The following is an 18,861-nucleotide window of genomic DNA, read 5'->3' on the forward strand; positions in this document are numbered from 1 at the left end:
GGAAAAGTCTCAGAGAAAAAGGCAAACACCAGCACAAATACTGCAATTCTTCTGTCTTCTGTCTTAGTAACAGCAGCTCTTGGTTCACATTTGGGTCATGTTGGCAGCAACCATTGCTGTTTCTCCTCTACATAGAAAGCACGTGCAGCTACACATACAGAATAGCACTAAGTGGCGAAGTTAGAGATGCCGTACTACCTGAATCAAAAACTGACCTTTATAAGAATCTAGACTGATCTGACATGGTTATTCCTATTCAAATTCCAAAGGAAAAAAAAAATCACTGCACTTCAATTTCCAATTCTACTTTGTCCCGCTTCCGAGAGCTTGTGATCTCAGAAGCATCTTCCACATCTTGCAAAGCATTTATCCTTGGGCTGCTATCACTTACTTGGAGATCAAGTCTGAAGCAGTACTATGAAGTCAGTCACAAGGAATGACTCAGGCTGCTGCTATAGATTGCACTTCAGAAAAACACTATCAAAACACTTCAAGAAATACATATCACACAGAATGCCAAACTTTGGGAGAACTTTCATTCCATATGCTACATTTTTCTTACACAGTAGATGAGATGGTAGGACCCACCAAATATACTTTACAGAGTGATATGAATTTCTTGAGTATGTCAAATGATGATAAAAATGCTAGCTTGTATTGCTTTTTACATTTCTGTGCTCACCTGTGTTATCACTCCGAAAGCTTTCCTCCATTCATGTAAGGTCACTGAATCCCATGAGACACCATCGATCTGTATATCACCTTTAATGTTCAGCAATCGTAAAAATGCTGACAGCAAAGTACTTTTTCCTGAGCCAGTTCTTCCTAAGAGCCCCACCTAGGAGGAAAAAGCATTGGAATTACTCCTGTACTAAGGATAGCATCCTGCATATCCACTCAGTACTGCTCTTCAACTGAGAGCAGTGGGATTATTTCTCTTGTCATCTCGTCACTTCAGCATTTTTACACACTGCCAACTCTCATTATCTGGAACTGATCTGGAACTCATCATAATCTAGAACTGAAATTAGAAACTGGCCATACAGGACTGTATTCCCAATTCAGGTTTCATTGACCATTGACTTTTACTAAAAGGGAGAAAGTGTCCATTTTAAGTCAAGGAAAAGTAAAAATAGCATATCTTGATGCCCATCAGCTCTATGGCTGGGCTCACACGAGAAGCAGGGACCTGCTGCCTGCTGTATTTCTGAACATGGATACAAACTTGAAAACAGACTCAAAATAGAGCTAACATTAGCTACTGTCCCTGGACTATAGTTTTTTCCTTATTGGTGGAGCAACAGTTATCCAGTATGTCGAGGGATTGGTCCCCAGCCTTGAGGAGGAGGATGGATTCTGCCCTTAAGAAACTGAGCAGTGTCAAGTTCAGGCCTCATGATAAAATAAGGGCATGTTCAGTAAAGTATATATTCCCACAGAATGTGGGTTAAGCAGAGAGTCAAGATCACTCTGTTCCTCAGCAACGTTCGAATCAAATGCTAGCATATGAATCTTCTGGCAAGGAGGAAACTCCAAGAATCAAAAAGGATACTAAAGAAACTTTTCTCACTATCCAAAGACCACAGCTGCAAGAGCACAGCATGAGATTAAGGCTACCTCCCATTAGAGTAGGTCAGTAGGCCAGCAGCCCTCAAAGCTCACATTCTTTGTTCTGATAGAAGCTCAGTGCCTTGCAATAACTAATTGATCACAGAATAAACTGCTGTATATATGCAACACTTAAATTTGTTTCATGCTGTTCCCATTGCCCCTTTATTTCCTATTTTTGACCTCTTTAGGGAGAAAATGGTCTTTTTGACAAGTGTTCTTTACATATATGATTGGTGAAAAAATGTTTTTAATACACTGCAAATCAGTACTTTAAATAGATTATAAAATGAATTTGTAAATATTTACAGATTCTATACTTATTTCATTGTAGGCTAACAATAACTTATAAACTCAAACCATGGTATGGGCCACAACCAATGAAAATAATAAGTTACTGGGTAAATTACTTGGCAATAATGTAAGCCTTTGTGATAAGCTGGTAAAGAATAGTGACAAGAATAATTGCCTTCCTAACCATCAAAGAGCTCTACAAGGTAATTTTTATAATTCATTGTTCTTGGGAAAATAAGCAAATGTTATGAAGAAGAATTTTGTAATGATTTATTTTCTTCTTCTTGTATTTACACAATGAATATAAATTCAACGAAGGTTGCATAGTTTACCTATTTTTGTTTTTTTTTTTTCAGTTTCTCCACCTGTGATAATGGTGTACTTACATAATAAATACTTGGATTAGCGGATTGATTAGATTGGAGGGTGGAAGGGTGGGAAAATAGATGGCTGGAAGAATGAAGAAATAAATGGACCCATGTGTACTTGGCTTACAAAAGGTGCTCAATAAATACTTACTGAGATTGACTGAAAGATAGTCAGATAGGTGAGCAAATGAATCAGCAGACATATTATTGTATCTTATATATAAATAATACAATAATTTTATTCAATGACTAGATAAAATCTTAATTTTAAAATCTGGAAGAATTCCACACTGCATGCTTCCATCTCTGTGCTAGCCCATGTCATACACATATTCATTCACCACGTTATGATTTTTTCAACACTGCAGTGTTAAATTAGTTAAATAAGAAATCAGAAGAGGTCAGTGCAAGTGATGTATAGGATAAAAAAAGAAAGTGAAAGTGGACAGATGGAAGAGAGCTAAGTTCATCTACAGAATAGTTGGTAGAAGGTGCCTAGTAGGGATAAATGAGCTTACTGTATTTCCTCCAGAAGGAAATACATTTTTCAGAGAACTCAGTTCTTATGCTGCCATAATACTGGGCTGAGAGGCAATCAATAAATACTTTCTTTAGCTTTAAACCCTTCAGCTATTGCTCTGGTTTCCTCACATCAAAGTGCTGGCATGGATCCTGTCTGACCAGTTTTTCAACAGCAAGGAACCTAATTGATTTGCACCCTAACAAGGTTGTCTTGTTGAGGAGTTGTCACATAATAATTATCTTCTTATTTGTAAGAGTACTTCCTGCAAACAAGCTCTTTAAGATGTGTCCTAAGTATGAGTTGATGTTTTTAGTAACCTCAATGCACCTCAACTCTGCAAAATTTAGATCAACATAAATCAAACTATAATCTTGGAGAACTAATCAGTGTCAAAGTTGGTACAAGCAGGAGTTCCGTTGTGTCAAGAGTAGAGCAGTTATGGTGTGGTCCCTTTAAAGCACCTTACCCGTACTTCAATGGCAGAGGGGAATGCACTGTAATTATCTCATTTCCTTGTGGTCTCCAGAAACCAAGACAAACAATCAAATGAAACATCAGATTCATGGGTAATTATGACTGAGACTCTTATATGTTCACACATCTGTTTATTATTAATAAGGCATGTGGGCTGCTCAGATTGTTAAATGATTCAGCAGTCTCACACCAGATTTTATTAAAGCAGAACAGGGTGTACTTTTAACAAATCCAACACCTATTTATATGTGTTCATTTGAGAACATTGATATTCTTTTTGCTTTTATTACTGTTTGGTTGTTTTCATTTTTTAAGACGGGGGTCTTTGTAGCCCTGGTTGTTCTGGAACTCACTCCTTGGACCAGGATGGCCTTGAGTTCACAGAAATCCACCTGCTTCTGTTTCCCAAGTGCTTGGATTAAAGTTATATGCCACCACTAACTGGCAAGTCACTCCATCTTAAGTAAAAAGTTGAGCAACAAATTTTCTGTCAAAAAGGTAAAGCCACAGAGCAAATGACTGTGCCCCTAGAGCTGTAGAGAAAGACAGACAGATACATACAGTCACAGAAACCAGCAAGCAGAAACCTTGAGGGAGCAAGTACAAGCACTAGACTGAAAAGATGACCCAGGCTCATTGTGGACCATGGAGAGGGAAACAATTTCATGGCAGCCTCCAGTGACCTCACAGGAAGAGTAGAGGAAGGTCCTCTAGCTTTCAAGCCACCCCACAAGAGAGTGGTCATTCTGAGATAAGCCAGAGCAGAGTCTTCCATTTAAGACCTGTCTTGAGTGAGACGGTTTTATCATTTGTAACGATTTTTTCCAAAAGTCCAGCCTAACTGACTTTAGGAAATAGAAGCGTTTAGTGCCAGCTCAGTCTAACCATTCTGTACTACCTAAAGGGGTGACTTAACTGGTGGCGTTTAAAGGCTCACAGCTGAAGATGTAATTTCTCTAAGTTAATCACAGAGCGACAGAACTCTACACTCCAACACAACGTGTCCAGTCTATTACTAACAGCCTCTGATCACAGGCCCTTTTCCCAAGCACATCATCTATGTTTCTCTTTCAAGAAAAAATTATGAGACATGTTGAAAGGGAGAAAAAGAAATAATAAGTAATATTAGGATAGAAAAAAGCCAGATGTGACAAGGACACTGTAATTAATAAGTTGGGAATGCAAAACAACTATGCCTAATGTGATAAGGGTTATATCATGAAAAAATTAGAATATAGTAATAAATAGATTATTATTAAACAGAAAGGGGTCACTCTAAGGCAGAATCAGAAGACTTCTACAGGTATAGAGAAAAAGAGCAAGCCAAGCAAACAAACAAAAAATATGTACAACAAAGATGGAGGATGCCTTGATGAGCTCAACAATAATTAGATATGTGTGAGGAAAGAACCCCTAAGCTTAAGGATATGTTACTGTAGCACGAACACCAACACTCCTCTGCACAACAACATCAATAAGAACATCAGCAACAAACTAAAACCCCCAGCATATCCAAAACTCATGGCACAACTAGGAAAGGTGTAACTTGTATATAATGTAAATACCAGAAAGAGAAAGAAGACAGAAACGAAGAAAGAAAAAGAGAAGAAAAGGAGGCTGAGAAGAAAGGATGGAGGGGAATATTTCAAACAACAGTTACTAAGAAGGTTCCCTCAAAAATTAGTAGCACATACTCAATTCATACACAGAGAAAAATAAGCAGCATGTTGCTCAGAGCCAAAGAACCACACCACAGCACATCATCTCGAAAGTACAAAAAAACTTAAAGAAGTCTTCTTGAAGAAAGCCCAGAGGAAAAGTATATTATTTATTAAAAAGTGAAATAAGAATTACTTATAACTTTACGGACACTATAAAATCAGGAAACAAGTGGAGTAAAGAGGAAAAGTAAAACTCCACCAAACTAGGATTATGAATCTTGTGAAGCTGTCTTTCAAAACTTAAGGTGAAGTAAGAAATTATCAAACCAACACAGAGGCAATGTGCTGTCAATGGGATTATTTTAAAAGATATGTTAAGGGAACTTACTCAGGGAAAAGAAAAGATATGATTCAGATCTACAAGAAATTGCAAACTTGGTGCTAAATACATAAAGGAAGCATTTTAGAAAGTAAAATGCTTTTCTTACTCTTAATGGGTCTACCAAGAAAGCTTACTTAAAGTCATTCTAATAACATCTATTTGCACATATGATCTGTGACTATACAAAATGATCCACAGAAAGAATATAAGACACAGGAGGGAGATATTGGGACTCTAGGGTGCTGATGCTATTTATGTGGTAACATTATTCTTTTAAAATGGACCTGGAGTCATTGTAAATACATATTGTAAGCTTTAGAGAAACTCATACAAATTACAACAGTACAATTACTATGTTCAGAGGTAAAGAGCAGGAATAAGGAACAAACAGCAGAACAGGCTATAAGGGCTGCACCTGTGCCTACCATTCCATGTGCTCATGCTCTAAGTGCACCACTTGACAGACACGGACTGGCAGAGTTGCCCAAAGAACTAAAATATAACTACCCATTGCCCACAAGAAAATCACTCAAGTTTAAGTTTCATATACATTAATTAAGGGATGGACCAATTTACATTGAGCCAATCAACAAATTTGGTGCTACTGTTCATAGTGATGGTTGTATATTTTGGTGCCTGTTGTGTATTTAAAGGCATCTGCAATTTGAAAATCTGTAATTAACTACATATTTCCAAGTATAGCCACATTCAAATACAATCACATTTTTACAATAACCTGATATGTAGACTCTATAATTCAAATTTCATATGAAACATAATAACTTTGCAGTCACACCTTCAACTCTGCATAAAGATTATTGATTGCACAATTATGTTACACATGGTTTTTACTAACACATTGCTGTGGTTGTTGGGACTCACTAACAAAGCAAGTACTGCTGAAATCTTACCCTTTGACCAGGACTTATTGAAAAAGAAATGTTCTCTAATATGGCATTCCCGTCATCCATGTATTTTACAGTGAGGTCTTTGACAACCATTTCACCTCCAGAGGGCCAGATATCGCTTTTCTTCACATGCTCATTCTTAATGACTAAAACATTAGACGAGTCTTCACTATGTAGTTCTTTCATTATCTGGGTACACATACTTTCTTCTGTTTGTATATCAATAAACTTAAAGACTCTGCTCACAGATCGCATCTGAAACGAAAATAACAGTATGTTTGTTTGAGAAATCTAGACAGTGCCATAATTAGTTTGACTTTGCCTAAAAAAATAGTCTTTAAATTATGATGCAAGCTACCTGTCACTAGGTTATTTGTCAGGGTTTTCAGTCAAGTAACAGGAAATAATTAGATATAATTAAATGCTTAACAAGCAAATCAACTAAGACACATATAATGGGGCTCTGCAGAGACATGTTTATTTTTATGATTGCTTAAATTTCAGTTACACAGTCCATACACAAATAACCAAAGTATTCTCAAGGGCATAGATGATGTCAAAGAGAAATATTTTCCCAATTATGATAGTACTACACAGTATGTTGTAAGAAAATGTAGTACTCCAGATAGTAATGCCTCTCCAATTTCTTGAACAACTATAACTCAGTTTTGTTGACACCTGATGCTTAGTCAATTTCTTTATTCTCCTTCCTTCCTTCCTTCCTTCCTTCCTTCCTTCCTTCCTTCCTTCCTTCCTTCCTTTTCTTTTCTTTTTTTGTTTTTTTTCAAGACAAGGTTTTTCTGTATAGCCCTAGCTTTTCTGGAACTCACTCTGTAGATTAGGCTGTCCTTGAATGTGTAGAGATCCATCTGCCTCTACCTTCCGAGTGCTGGGACTGAAGGCATGTGCCACCACATCCAGCAGCTTAGTCAATTTTTAATGAATTCACAATGCTCAAGTTTACTGCACAAATCGAAAGTGAAAAATTATACTTCTAATAAATATTACTTAAAAATCAATTTCCATCATTAGCAAAATGTGACCATATATAAAGGTTATATTTTCAATTCCATGGAATTGTGGAAGAATGGCTTCTTCTTCTATCATTTTAGCATAGATGTATGCTTGGGCAGAGGTGGCCATATGGCAAAATAGGCAAGATAATCTGCACTGACAGCTAGGTCTGTAGTGATAGAGCCTTTGACACTCCTTAGTAGAAGGGAGGAGAGTAGAGTTCTGGACCTTCCTCTGGGACTCCAACCATCAGTTCCCCCCTGTTTCCTCTCCCTTTTACCTGGAAGTGATCTTGAGAGACCTAGAGCATGTAGAAAGAGAGGAAGTGGGACTTTAACTAAGAGTAGGACATGTTGGGGCAGCTTCCACAAGGTCATCATCCATGATGGAGTTGAACTTTGTAGTGTGAAAGTGTTTTATGTTTGCTCATGGTCTGTAAGTGGGTAAGTGATCTGTCATCCATGCTTACTGTACTCCCAGTAAACTCACTGTTCACCAAGTTAGACTTAGATGAAATTCTTACTTTTGCCCTTCTTCAGTGTCTGTTTGGGAGTGAAAATATCTTTGTTCACCTTTCCTTGGGAAAAGTTAATACAACAATCTAGTCTATGAATCTTTCAATGTAACATTTAATAATGTACAGATTTAAAGCATACAGAAATACAGGAACTTCACAAATTTCCAACAACAAATAATACTGCTCTAATTCTACTTAAATACTCTGGATTTTAATACTATAATTTTTACTTGTGATAATTTTAAAACATGATGAAAACAGATACTATCCATTCAAACAATTAATAAATGAAGACACGAAGGAATAAATACATATAAATAAATATATACATAAATAAATACATACATAATACATACCTAGGGTTTGGTCATTTTGAAAGCTAATATACATTTCTTTGACCTAAGTACGGTAACCTAACTCCATCAGTGACAGTCACCATTAAAGACAAATCCAGAACATTTAACATTGTATGTACTAGATGGACCATTCTTATTGTTAAAATTGAAAGTTTATAACTTGCTTCTTACAATCTGAATGCTTAAAATGAACTCCAAGTCTAACTATTCTCAGCCTAGTGAAAATATCCCCTAGTGACAGTGAATACTCATTATAACATGAACAAAGTGTAGTTCAATATCTGAGGACATTTTCTGATAGATAAAGTAGCAAGTGCAGGTACTTTATAACTATTTAAATGTCATTATTGAATAGGCTAGTCACTAACCAATTCCTTGAACCAGAAGGTTGCCAGCATGTTGATTGCCTCTAGAAGAAGTCACACCAGAACCACAACATTCTTTCAAGTCTCAAAAACAGTCTTTTTAAAGTCAAGACCTAATGACAGTTCAGTATTTTGTAGTCATATGAACAATAACTTTTAAGCTTCAAAGGTCAAAGCCCAAAGAGACACACCACTGTAGGTATTCATGGCTTCCAAGAAAGTGATCATTTGAGCTCAGGCTCAGATGTTAGCCCGGGTAGGAAGGCATGACTTCAACGCTTAGAAAAATGAAAATCCAAGACTGAAACACTGAAGATTTGGGAGTTTTAGAAAAAGTCTTGTGATAGATAAACTTAGGATGGCTGAGAAACAGTCAGCCTTCTCAACCCACAGTATGAAGCAAAAAGAGGTTGCCAATGAATAAGGGCAACTTGCAAAAAGGTGTCCTGTCTTGTAACCAAACTCCAGTATCCTAAGAGGCATGGAAGAAACCAAGAAGTTCTGCAAAAGAGAGAAGACAGAACAAGACAAAGTCTCCCAGATAATTCTAGACAAGATAGGAACATCGGTGACTCAGGGACAGAGAGCTCAGAAAGCAGCATGTAAAAGGAGTTCAACTCCACTACAAATCTAACAGGATCTCTCAACTAGCTAGAATTCTCTCCACTCAGCAAAAGCAAAAACCGTAAATAACCACAGCAAAGTTGAAGTTATATTCAGTGTATGCTTGATTTCCCTGTCAAAGGTTCATATCCTTTATAAACATGGCTCTCAGGTTTGTGGAAAGCTCAAGCAATTTGGTAGGTCCTTCTTAGATAAAAAAAAAAAAAAAATTCAAGTTATACAGACCAAATTAACTAGAGAGTTACTATTATCAAGTCAGAAAGTAAGGGGCCCATCCTTCCTGGAAACAGGACTAAATTTTACAAGTTTTAGGAAAACCTGTAGCCAATTCCTAAATGGAGAAGGCTGGAGGCAACTCTTGCCATGCTAGTCATGCTAATGACCCTCTCAGTACCTGGATGATGATTCAACATATAGCTCTCTTGTACTTACACTGTCCCTAAACATAGTAGTTATGAATTGGATTATAAAAGTCACTACAAGATAAGGCTTGGTATCAAGAAGATGGAACTTTTGGGACATGGTAGGAACATTGGGAGATATAGAATAACCAAAGGAAGTTGGCCCCTGAGAGTTTGTCCTTGAGGTATATCCTCCATCCTAACCACCTAACCCCACTTCCTAGCTGCCATGAGGTAAGCTGCCTTCTCTGACACATTCCTGTTTCCATGATGCTCTTCCTCAGCAAAGGTCTGAAGTCAAGGCAGGTAACCATGTACTGACACTTCTGAGACTATAAACCAAAAGAAACATTTCATTTCTTCATGAGGTTTGTATCAGGTATTTTGTCACAGTGACAGAAATCTGACAGATCCAAGGGTCTCTGGAAAGGTCTATCCAAGTGAAAAGACCTGAAAATTATGTCTCCTGGTTTGGAGACGAACGGTCTACCTGCTATCGTAATTGTTCGCAGTATTTCTTGTACTCAAAGAATGGACTATTCAGAACATCTAGTGCTTAGCCACATGAAGTCCTTTAAACCTTTGTTACTAACAAAATAAAGCCATTGTTTTCTCTCCTATGCAGTGATAATTGCAATGCTGTGAGGATGATAAGGTATGTCTTCAAGACTGGGAAGTTATATCTCATCTTCCCAGTCTACCAATGCACATTGCTAACTGGATTAGACAGAGGTTACAACACACCACACTAGTTTTATATAGCCATGAGCTTTTCCACCCATGTCACAGTACCTGAATAAAAACTTAGTGGCTTAATATTATTAATAAATCCCTAGGCCATACACTAGGCTGGTTCCTGAAGTAACTCTAAACTTATTATCCCATTTATTCTAACCTGAGTTCAGCTATGTGGCTGGATTCTTCTCAGTTTCTTATATCCACATCCCTGTCCAAAACTTCCCTCTCCTGCCTGACTCTTTTCCAACTGGAAGTCCTGCCTTCTACCCTTGCCACAGCTTACTGGCCATAACATTTTTATTGACAGGTGATTCTTCTACACAGTACAGCAGAGATCATCCCTGCAGTTTTAGTCTCACCTGTTTTCATAAAACTTGTAAACTCACTTAATCCTTTCTTAAAGGATTGTCTATTATATATTTCCACGTGATACGTAAGAACCATGGTGTCTTAGCACTAGACACTCACTCAGCATTGGCAACCATCATTACAGCTGTAGGCTGACATACTCCTCAGTCTCAAGCTGCTGTTTGCTGTGCTTAGAAAAGTTAAGAGGGAAGGAGTATGGGCAGCCCTGCCCAGGGAGGTAAGTCTGTCCCATAGATATGGAAAGTCTCTGTGTGGCTAGAGTTAAATTACAATGAAGTTAGGAATTAGCACCATTTTCTCATACAAAAGACAAAAGACAAAAGGAGAGCCACACTAAAACACTGAATCATTTATGGAGGAGTAAACTTAACATAGTGTAAATTCTTATTCTTTAAAATTGGAATGTACCAAGATAAAGAAAATGTTTGCTTGAGATTAATGTGCTTCTAGTTGTTGGTACATTAATTTTATTGAGAACCAATGCATTCCCTTAAATATACTGGGGAAGAGGTGATCCTTAAAACTGTTATTATCTTTACAATAGTGCCTAAAGGTACTAATCTAAGCACCCAGATAATAATGATGATGGCAATAGCAAAATGTGGTTCAATAGCTTCCTTTCAATGTTAATTTATAAAGGAGGCAAGTCGGTGAACATGAAAATGACTCTAGATTCTCCTGTTCATCCTTTGTTGCTAATCATAGGGGTCATTCTAGCCTTTTCAGGAATACTGAAATGCCTCATAGAAATATTTGCTATTTTACTTAGTTCTTTAGAAGCCAGAATAACAAAATTACACTTCAATGGCTAACCACTCCAAAGTCATGACAATGGTGACATTGTTTCCCATGCCTAAAATGTTCAGCAATCCTAGACAGAAATGTCATGATTGAATTTAGAAAGATTATGGGGAAGGATGGAAAGATAGTTTAGTGATAAAGAGGTTGTTTAGAACACTGGCTGTTCTAGCAGACTTTGGTTTTGATTCTCCACATCCAAATAGCAACTAACAACTGTTTATAACTCCAGTTCCAGGGGATACAACACTGTCTACTGTCCTCCATGGCCACCAGGTATGCATGTGGTGAACAGATGCAGGCAAAGCACCCATAAACATAAAATAATTACAAATCATTAATATCATCCAGCTATAAATCTAGCAACTATAATAGTGATCTGTCTGCAAGATACACAAGTACAATAGTGTCACAAGTACTATAGATTAACTAATAATTATTTAATTGGAGTTAAGGCCTATTCCATGAGATAGAATACTTGACACAGCTAATGTAGGCAAAAACCTAAGTAGGTAGATCATGGGCTGCAGGGAAAAGCCTACTACTATTAGTCAGCCTAAAAAACATAACAGGAAGATGACATAACGCTTAATGACATAATGGTGTGCCCATAGATCACACCTCACTCAGCCATCATCAGAGAAGCCTTTCCTTACAGCAGAAACTACCTAACAACATGATCCACAACTGGACAATGTGCAGAGAATGAGAGAACCACTCCTCTCAAAACTGAGGGATCTATAGGAAGGTAGTAGATGATTCCAAGGAAACAGTGTCATCCAGATACAACAGGATTGTACACATGTGAACACAGAGACTGTGATAGCATTTACAAGATCTCCATATGCTCAAAAATCTCAGTGCTGAGATGTGGAAGTGGACATGTCTCACCCTTAACCAATAAACTGTTGGCAATCAATATTTGTTAGGAAAGGGGAAATCAGTTTTTTCAATTCAGTGTCACTGGTATATCTACCACACTCCAAATCAGGTCTCATGCATAGGAGTAGTTGGCAAGATAATATATAAGCATATGGAGAAGAATATGACATATTGGCCATATTTCTGCTAACTCATAGCCTAAGGGATATAATTACTAGTAAATGGAAGGACCACTAGCAAACTTTTTGGGCTGTCAATGATGTTTGCATAAGTATTTATGTTACATACAAAAGATGAAGCTAACTGACAGAATGCTTCGGAGAAGTTACAATATTTCAAAATCTAGATGCTTAGAGGAAAATACTGAAATCTTAATAGGATATTTTGATTTGTTATTTTGGATTTTTTATTAGATATTTTATTTATTTACAATACAGATGTTATCCCCTTTCCCCATTTCCCCTCCCTAGAAACCCTCTATCCCATCCCCCTCCTCCTTTTTGCTTTTATACCATTTTAATTACATGCAAGTATTAAGGTCAGTTCTAGGTTGAGGAACTAGCAATACAATAGATGCAGATAGTCAAGGAACAAGCAAGACTATAAACAAGATTCTTTAAACACTCCCGTGATCACTGTTTCTTTTTTTTCTTTATTCTTTTTTTTGGGTTTTTTTTTTTTTTTTGGTTTTTCGAGACAGGGTTTCTCTGTATAGCCTGGGCTGTCCTGGAACTCACTCTGTAGACCAGGCCAGCCACAAACTCAGAAATCCACCTGCCTCTGCCTCCCAAGTGCTGGGACTAAAGGCGTGCGCCACCACAGCCTGGCGTGATCACTGTTTCTAAGGACATATTAGGATTACTAAAATATCTGACTTACTTCCCTGTCCTGGCCCAAAGTTATTTTCATGTCTGAAGCCTAGATTTATTTTTTGCTAAAATAACGTTATTTACATTTTTCATACAGTATATTTTGAGCATCTTCTTTCCTCATCTCCCAGTTCCTTCCATATCCTCCTCATTATCTATCCACTCAATTTCATATTTCCTCCTTATCTCTCAAACCAAAACCCCTCGAAATACAAATAAACTGAAAATAGTAATTACCAAAGTAAAATGAACACACACACACACACACACACACGGATGTTTTTGGGTGCTTTGTCATACAAAGGTAGAGTTGCTGTCTTGAGCCCATAGGCTTACAAAGCTGAAGCTATTTTCATTTCAACCTTAATAGAAAATGTTTACTAATCCTTGAGATATGACTCACAGAAATTCAAAGCAAAAATGAATCTGCAAGATCACTTAATCCAGTGACTTAAAGGCCTAGATACACATTAGAATCACCTGGGCACATTTCAAACTATAGACAACAGTTCCTGTCACCTTGCCCCAGCAGAACTAATTCTCCTGGCCTTTGTGAACCTGAAGAAGCTTTATTCATGTGCAGCCAGACTGTGAGCCCATGATCTAATCCATTCTTTCATTGTACAAATGACAAAACCTAAACCAGGAAGTTAAAGTGGCTGCCACAAAGCCCTAATCAATTTTCCAAGCTTATCACACACACATTTTTGCACATTCCAGCAACTCCTGAGGGGGCTGTTAAGTTTCTTGTCTTAATTCAAGGTTCAAGAATATCATTCTACTAGTTACTTTTTCTTTGTTGGCTGTAGAAACACATTGAGTTAAAGGTTTTAGATCAGCTGTAGTAACTGCAGGGTAATATTTAATGAATTTCCACATTCAGGATACGGTTGGTGTGTGGTTTTCCTAAGAACTTAAATAATATCTAATATATACATATAGGTTAAGAGTTTACATTTTTATGTGGAATGATTCAGAAGAGAGAGAATGTCAAAGCTACCAGCAATATGAAAAATTCCTAATCAAACCATTTCATTTTACAGAAGAGGAAAATAAGGCCCTGGAAATGAGGAACAATGACTTGCCTAAAGGCATTCAACTTCTTAGTTTCTGAGCCAGAATGAAATACAAGGCTCTCTGTGGTTGAATGGGTAATATGTCTTGAAAAATATACCACAAAGACTTGTAAGAACAACAACAAACCACAATCAAGCTACCATTAAAAGGAGGCAAAAGACGAAGAGGATAAATTAATTCCTCTGTCAGATCCGTATAACAGAAACTGCTTTCAATAGAACAACATTTGGTAATGGCAGTCATGAAGAAAGGAGAAATTCCTTTTTGTCCTCCCACATTTCATGTTGCTCATTCTACAATTAGTCACCTGATCCTCAGTAGAACCCAAAATAAACACAGGTGATGAGAAGACAAAGGAGAAACAGAGTGACTTTGTGCTGACAGAAAACTCTTCTCAGATTGCACCAACCATGCAAAAACTTTCTGGAACTTCACTTAGGTGATCTAAATGAAAGCCTTGTAAGCTCATTGTTCTTAACCTTGCAACTTCCTTCTTTTTACTAGGGACATACAGTTCAGTTCAATAATCTAGTGGAAATGGGGATGCTTATCCACTGGTCTTCTTGGAAAAACGAAGGCAGTGGCATTCACATATTAAGGCTGGTCACTTTCTGTTCCTTCTGTGGTAGACATTTCTGGTAGTATATGAGTTATCAAGTGAAGATATTATGTGTGTGCAACCCCTTAGTCACCAGATGGTGTAAGAATCACCATTTATACCTTTGCTGGCTCTCATTTATTTGGCCTTTCAGGCTAATGAATGGGGTATAAACTTTTTATCATTTTAATGGTCACTTAAGATCATATGTGTACTTTGAGTTGATGTTCAGGAACTCATACTCCAGCATGTCAAATCTACTAGAAAATAATCTAGAGGAATATTTTATGGATTCATGGAGGTATCAAGATGGCAGCAGGATATGTATAGAGAGCGATAAAGAGATGTACACTAAATATATGAATCTATAATTCAGCAAGAGATAAGTTTTGAAGCATGGGGTTAGATAACAATAGCTAGAGAGAATGCACAGGTAAAGAAGATAGCTGTAATACAAATGATGATTTAAAGGATACAGGAGATGAAGGCCCAGGAGGTAGCACACAAATTAAATAGTATAAGGACTCATCCATGGAAAACAGTGCTCAACAACTGTAGAAGACAAAGATGTTGCTTTGTGCATGATGTTTGTTGTGACTCAAGTGGGTGAAGAAAATGAAAGAAACCGTGTAAAGAACAGAAGATATAACAGAGAAAGGCAATCTCTTTAGAAGTTTACTGTAAACAGGCCAAATAATTACAGTAGGAACTGGAGACCAAGTGGGAGTATTCACTGGTGACAAGTCTCATAAAGGGTAGGCAACTACACAGGATTTGCCTCTAGATAGAAGCAAGGACATGGGCAAAGAGAGTACATATGACTAGAGGTTCAATAAGCCTGTATAGGAACTTGTACCCTGAGATGTCCTGTCTACTGCAAGGTTCTCTAACAGTATGCTGCATCAAGAAAGAGCTAGTAGAGATGTAAGGGAATTATTTCTGGATATATATGTATTTCTATGAGATATGTAAGAAGGCCCTTGGCTGAGAGTTTAAGGAATTAAGGAATGGAATTGTTAGAATTTCTAAAAGGATGCAGGAATAAAGGAAAGAACTTGAGAATAAATAAATTTACTATGAAAACATAATTTGCTGGATAGTTCTGAGTGTCAGAATTTCAGATATGTGATAATAAATACAATGTAACTTGTATTGTTGTGATATTAGATTTAATAGCTGAGAGATAAGGAAAGCTAGGGGTCTGTGGGTAGGTAACAGGTAAAAAATAAAAACAAAATTATACTGCTATGTTTATAACTTCATAGTCAAATTGACTCTGTATTCATGTTTTAAATTGGAGCAGGTGGGTAAATGAGGTAATTGTTCCAACGCTGAAGACTTTTCCTGAATACTCTTGCACTTAGTTTTAAAATATAGTAAAGAAGATACTGTGTTTGTTCAATTTTAAACTCAGATAACTCTAGATGCAGTGAAAAACATGGTAAGATAAAATGATGTCACACTGAGTTTTTGCTTAAAAAAGACTCTAGTGGTTACTTCAGGTGGATATGAAACTTGAAGGCACTGCTCAGACATTCTCCCTGCTGATTTCCAAGGAAGAAGAGAAGAGAAGAGTACTATTGGGTAGTTCTAGCAGCAGTGCAGGTGAGACTAGCAGGAATGGGAGTTAACAGCAGGAAGAGACCACCAGTACCCAGGAAGGCCCACCAGCATTGCTTGGCAAGGAAATGCAAACTGACATATGCTCTTTGATATTAAACAAAAGAGCATAACTTTTGAAAATCTAATCAACTACAAATATTGATACATTTCATAGACCATATCATAAACACAATAGGTCCTTGTAAAGGTCCTTTCATACACCATGAAACATACAATGTCAAAGAACAGACTACAAAGTCTAGCATACTCATGGAAAAACATGGAGAAATACCTTAAAGTGTCTGTCGTGGACACTAGACACATGAAGTAGAAATGTATTTCGCCAAGGTTTTGTCAGCCTGTTCATAGGCTATTCTAATAGGAGTGTCCAACCTACAGGTCACAGGCCACATCAAGCTGCACAAATAGAGCTATGAAAGAAGCCCAGAAGGAACCAGAAACTCACTGAAAACCTTAGCTTGGATGTGTGTGACTACATTTAGAAGGTTAAGTATCTTTAGTGTGAACTCTATAGATGACAACATTATGTTCCAATGTCAAAAGTTTGGCTATGTGATTAAGCCAAAAAATTAATGTTACAAAGAAAATTGTACATGAATAAGGTGAAGAGATTTTTTTATGTAGAGAAATAGGTAATATGCACAAGGGTTTTGAATTATGAAGTCATGATTATAAAATTTTAAGTAAACAGATACAGCATTTATATAATATTCTTCAGCTACTTCCAACAGATATATATGTCTTTATAAGAGCTCTAAGACAAAAATAAAACTAAGAAGTATGGAGAAGAGACTAGGAACTGGTCTAACTATGAAAAATAAAACCAAGAAAACTGTATTTCAAGGAATTATTAAGATGCCTCAGCAAACGATGAAAACACACAAACAAGAAGAGTCTTTAAAAGATTTTAGGTTTATCCCTCATGACATGTTTTAAAAATATATTGCATGTATTTATATATTAATGTACATATGATTATAGAAATTTGACAATCACATGAATGTGCATCTGAAAGTGGAAGTAAGGGAGTTGTATGATGATTTTTAACTGGGATTCAAGACCTTCTAGAAATGGAGTAATGAATGGATGAATGTATGTCAAAAGTCTTAAGAGTCAGCAAAGATGGATCAGCATGTAATGGCATTTGCTGCTAAGCCTGATGACTTGAGGTCAGTCCCTAGGACTCACACCGTGAAAAGAGGGAAGTGAGTCCTACAAGTTCCCCTTTGAACTCCACACTCATGCTGTGGCGTGGACATTCTGTACCTACACAAATAAATGTAATCAAAAATTTAAAAAGAAATCAGTGATGAAGTTCTCAGGCCAATTCTAAAGTCTAACTGAAAATATGTTTTTAATTAAAATATAACTAGGGAACTGTGTTGAGCTTCCTTTCACTTCTCGCCCTGGCCCTTGTGGATCAGTAGTCCTTCACATCATTTTAGCATACAAATATCACTTCAGGCTCTCAGCCTACAGAGGAAGATACAATACACCAAAATATGGTATTTGAAAACACAAAGTACTCAAATGCAAGACAACATCAGTTAATCACAAAGGAAAGGAGCAATGATAAACACTTAGGAGGGAACAGTCACTAAGACCAGACATTTTAAAAATGTCAAAGACAAGAATATTATGAATAATGTCAGGCTGCTGAATGTGAAAACCTAATATACAGAAGGATTTCTTAAACAAGACACCAAATGCACAAGCCATAAAGGAAAAGAAAAATAAACTAAACTCTATCAAATTCAATGTTTCCTTTCATATCAAGGGATACTATGAATAAAGCCACTGGCTTAAGGTCCATTTAAATGTATAGAACCGACAACTGATTCAGGACCCAAAAATACTTACAACGTATTCATGTTGAATACATGAACACAAACTCATCATGTTGAAAAGTAAGCTAATAACATGAACAAGCATTTAACAGAAACAAACAACAACAAACCAAAACTCCAACAATAAAGATTTATCCTGGAAGTTTAGTAATTACTTCTTATTCATCATACTGGCAAAAATTCAAAAGTCTGAATAAGAAATATTGCTGGTGAAGGAACTACTAAAATTGGTGGAAGTATATACTAGCACAACAGACCTGAGTAATTTGACATTAGTGAAGCTAAGCTTGGGGAAATTTTAAACTCAGCAATTTCTTTCTCTCCTAGGATTTGCTTTGTAAAACTCCAGGGCAAAGACAAATGTACAAAATTATTCACAATGAAGATTCATGAGGATGAAAAATAAATCATACCACAGCTTAATGTGTGATACACAGCTTAATGTGTGATACAGAATCTCCTTAAATTAACCCGAACACTTTATTTCTTAAACTGGGTAATTGACATGCATATATATATATATGTATATGTATATGTATATGTATATGTATATGTATATGTATAT

The 18,861-nt window shown here is 36.7% G+C and overlaps 1 protein-coding gene across 1 annotated transcript in view; it reads right to left on the bottom strand.

Annotated features, from left to right (window-relative positions):
• Cftr (cystic fibrosis transmembrane conductance regulator) overlaps positions 1-18,861 on the bottom strand; it is a 165,651-nt gene that overhangs the window by 15,396 nt on the left and 131,394 nt on the right. The window contains exons 22-23 of the mRNA XM_028778439.1: positions 6,222-6,473; positions 683-838 (exon numbers count right to left, since the gene is read on the bottom strand). Coding sequence (XP_028634272.1) covers positions 683-838; positions 6,222-6,473 — 408 coding nt within the window. The remainder of the gene's footprint in view (positions 1-682; positions 839-6,221; positions 6,474-18,861) is intronic.

Source organism: Grammomys surdaster, unplaced genomic scaffold (genome assembly GCF_004785775.1).
Source record: "Grammomys surdaster isolate TR1022 unplaced genomic scaffold, NIH_TR_1.0 335, whole genome shotgun sequence".
Classification (NCBI taxonomy): Eukaryota; Metazoa; Chordata; class Mammalia; order Rodentia; family Muridae; genus Grammomys; species Grammomys surdaster.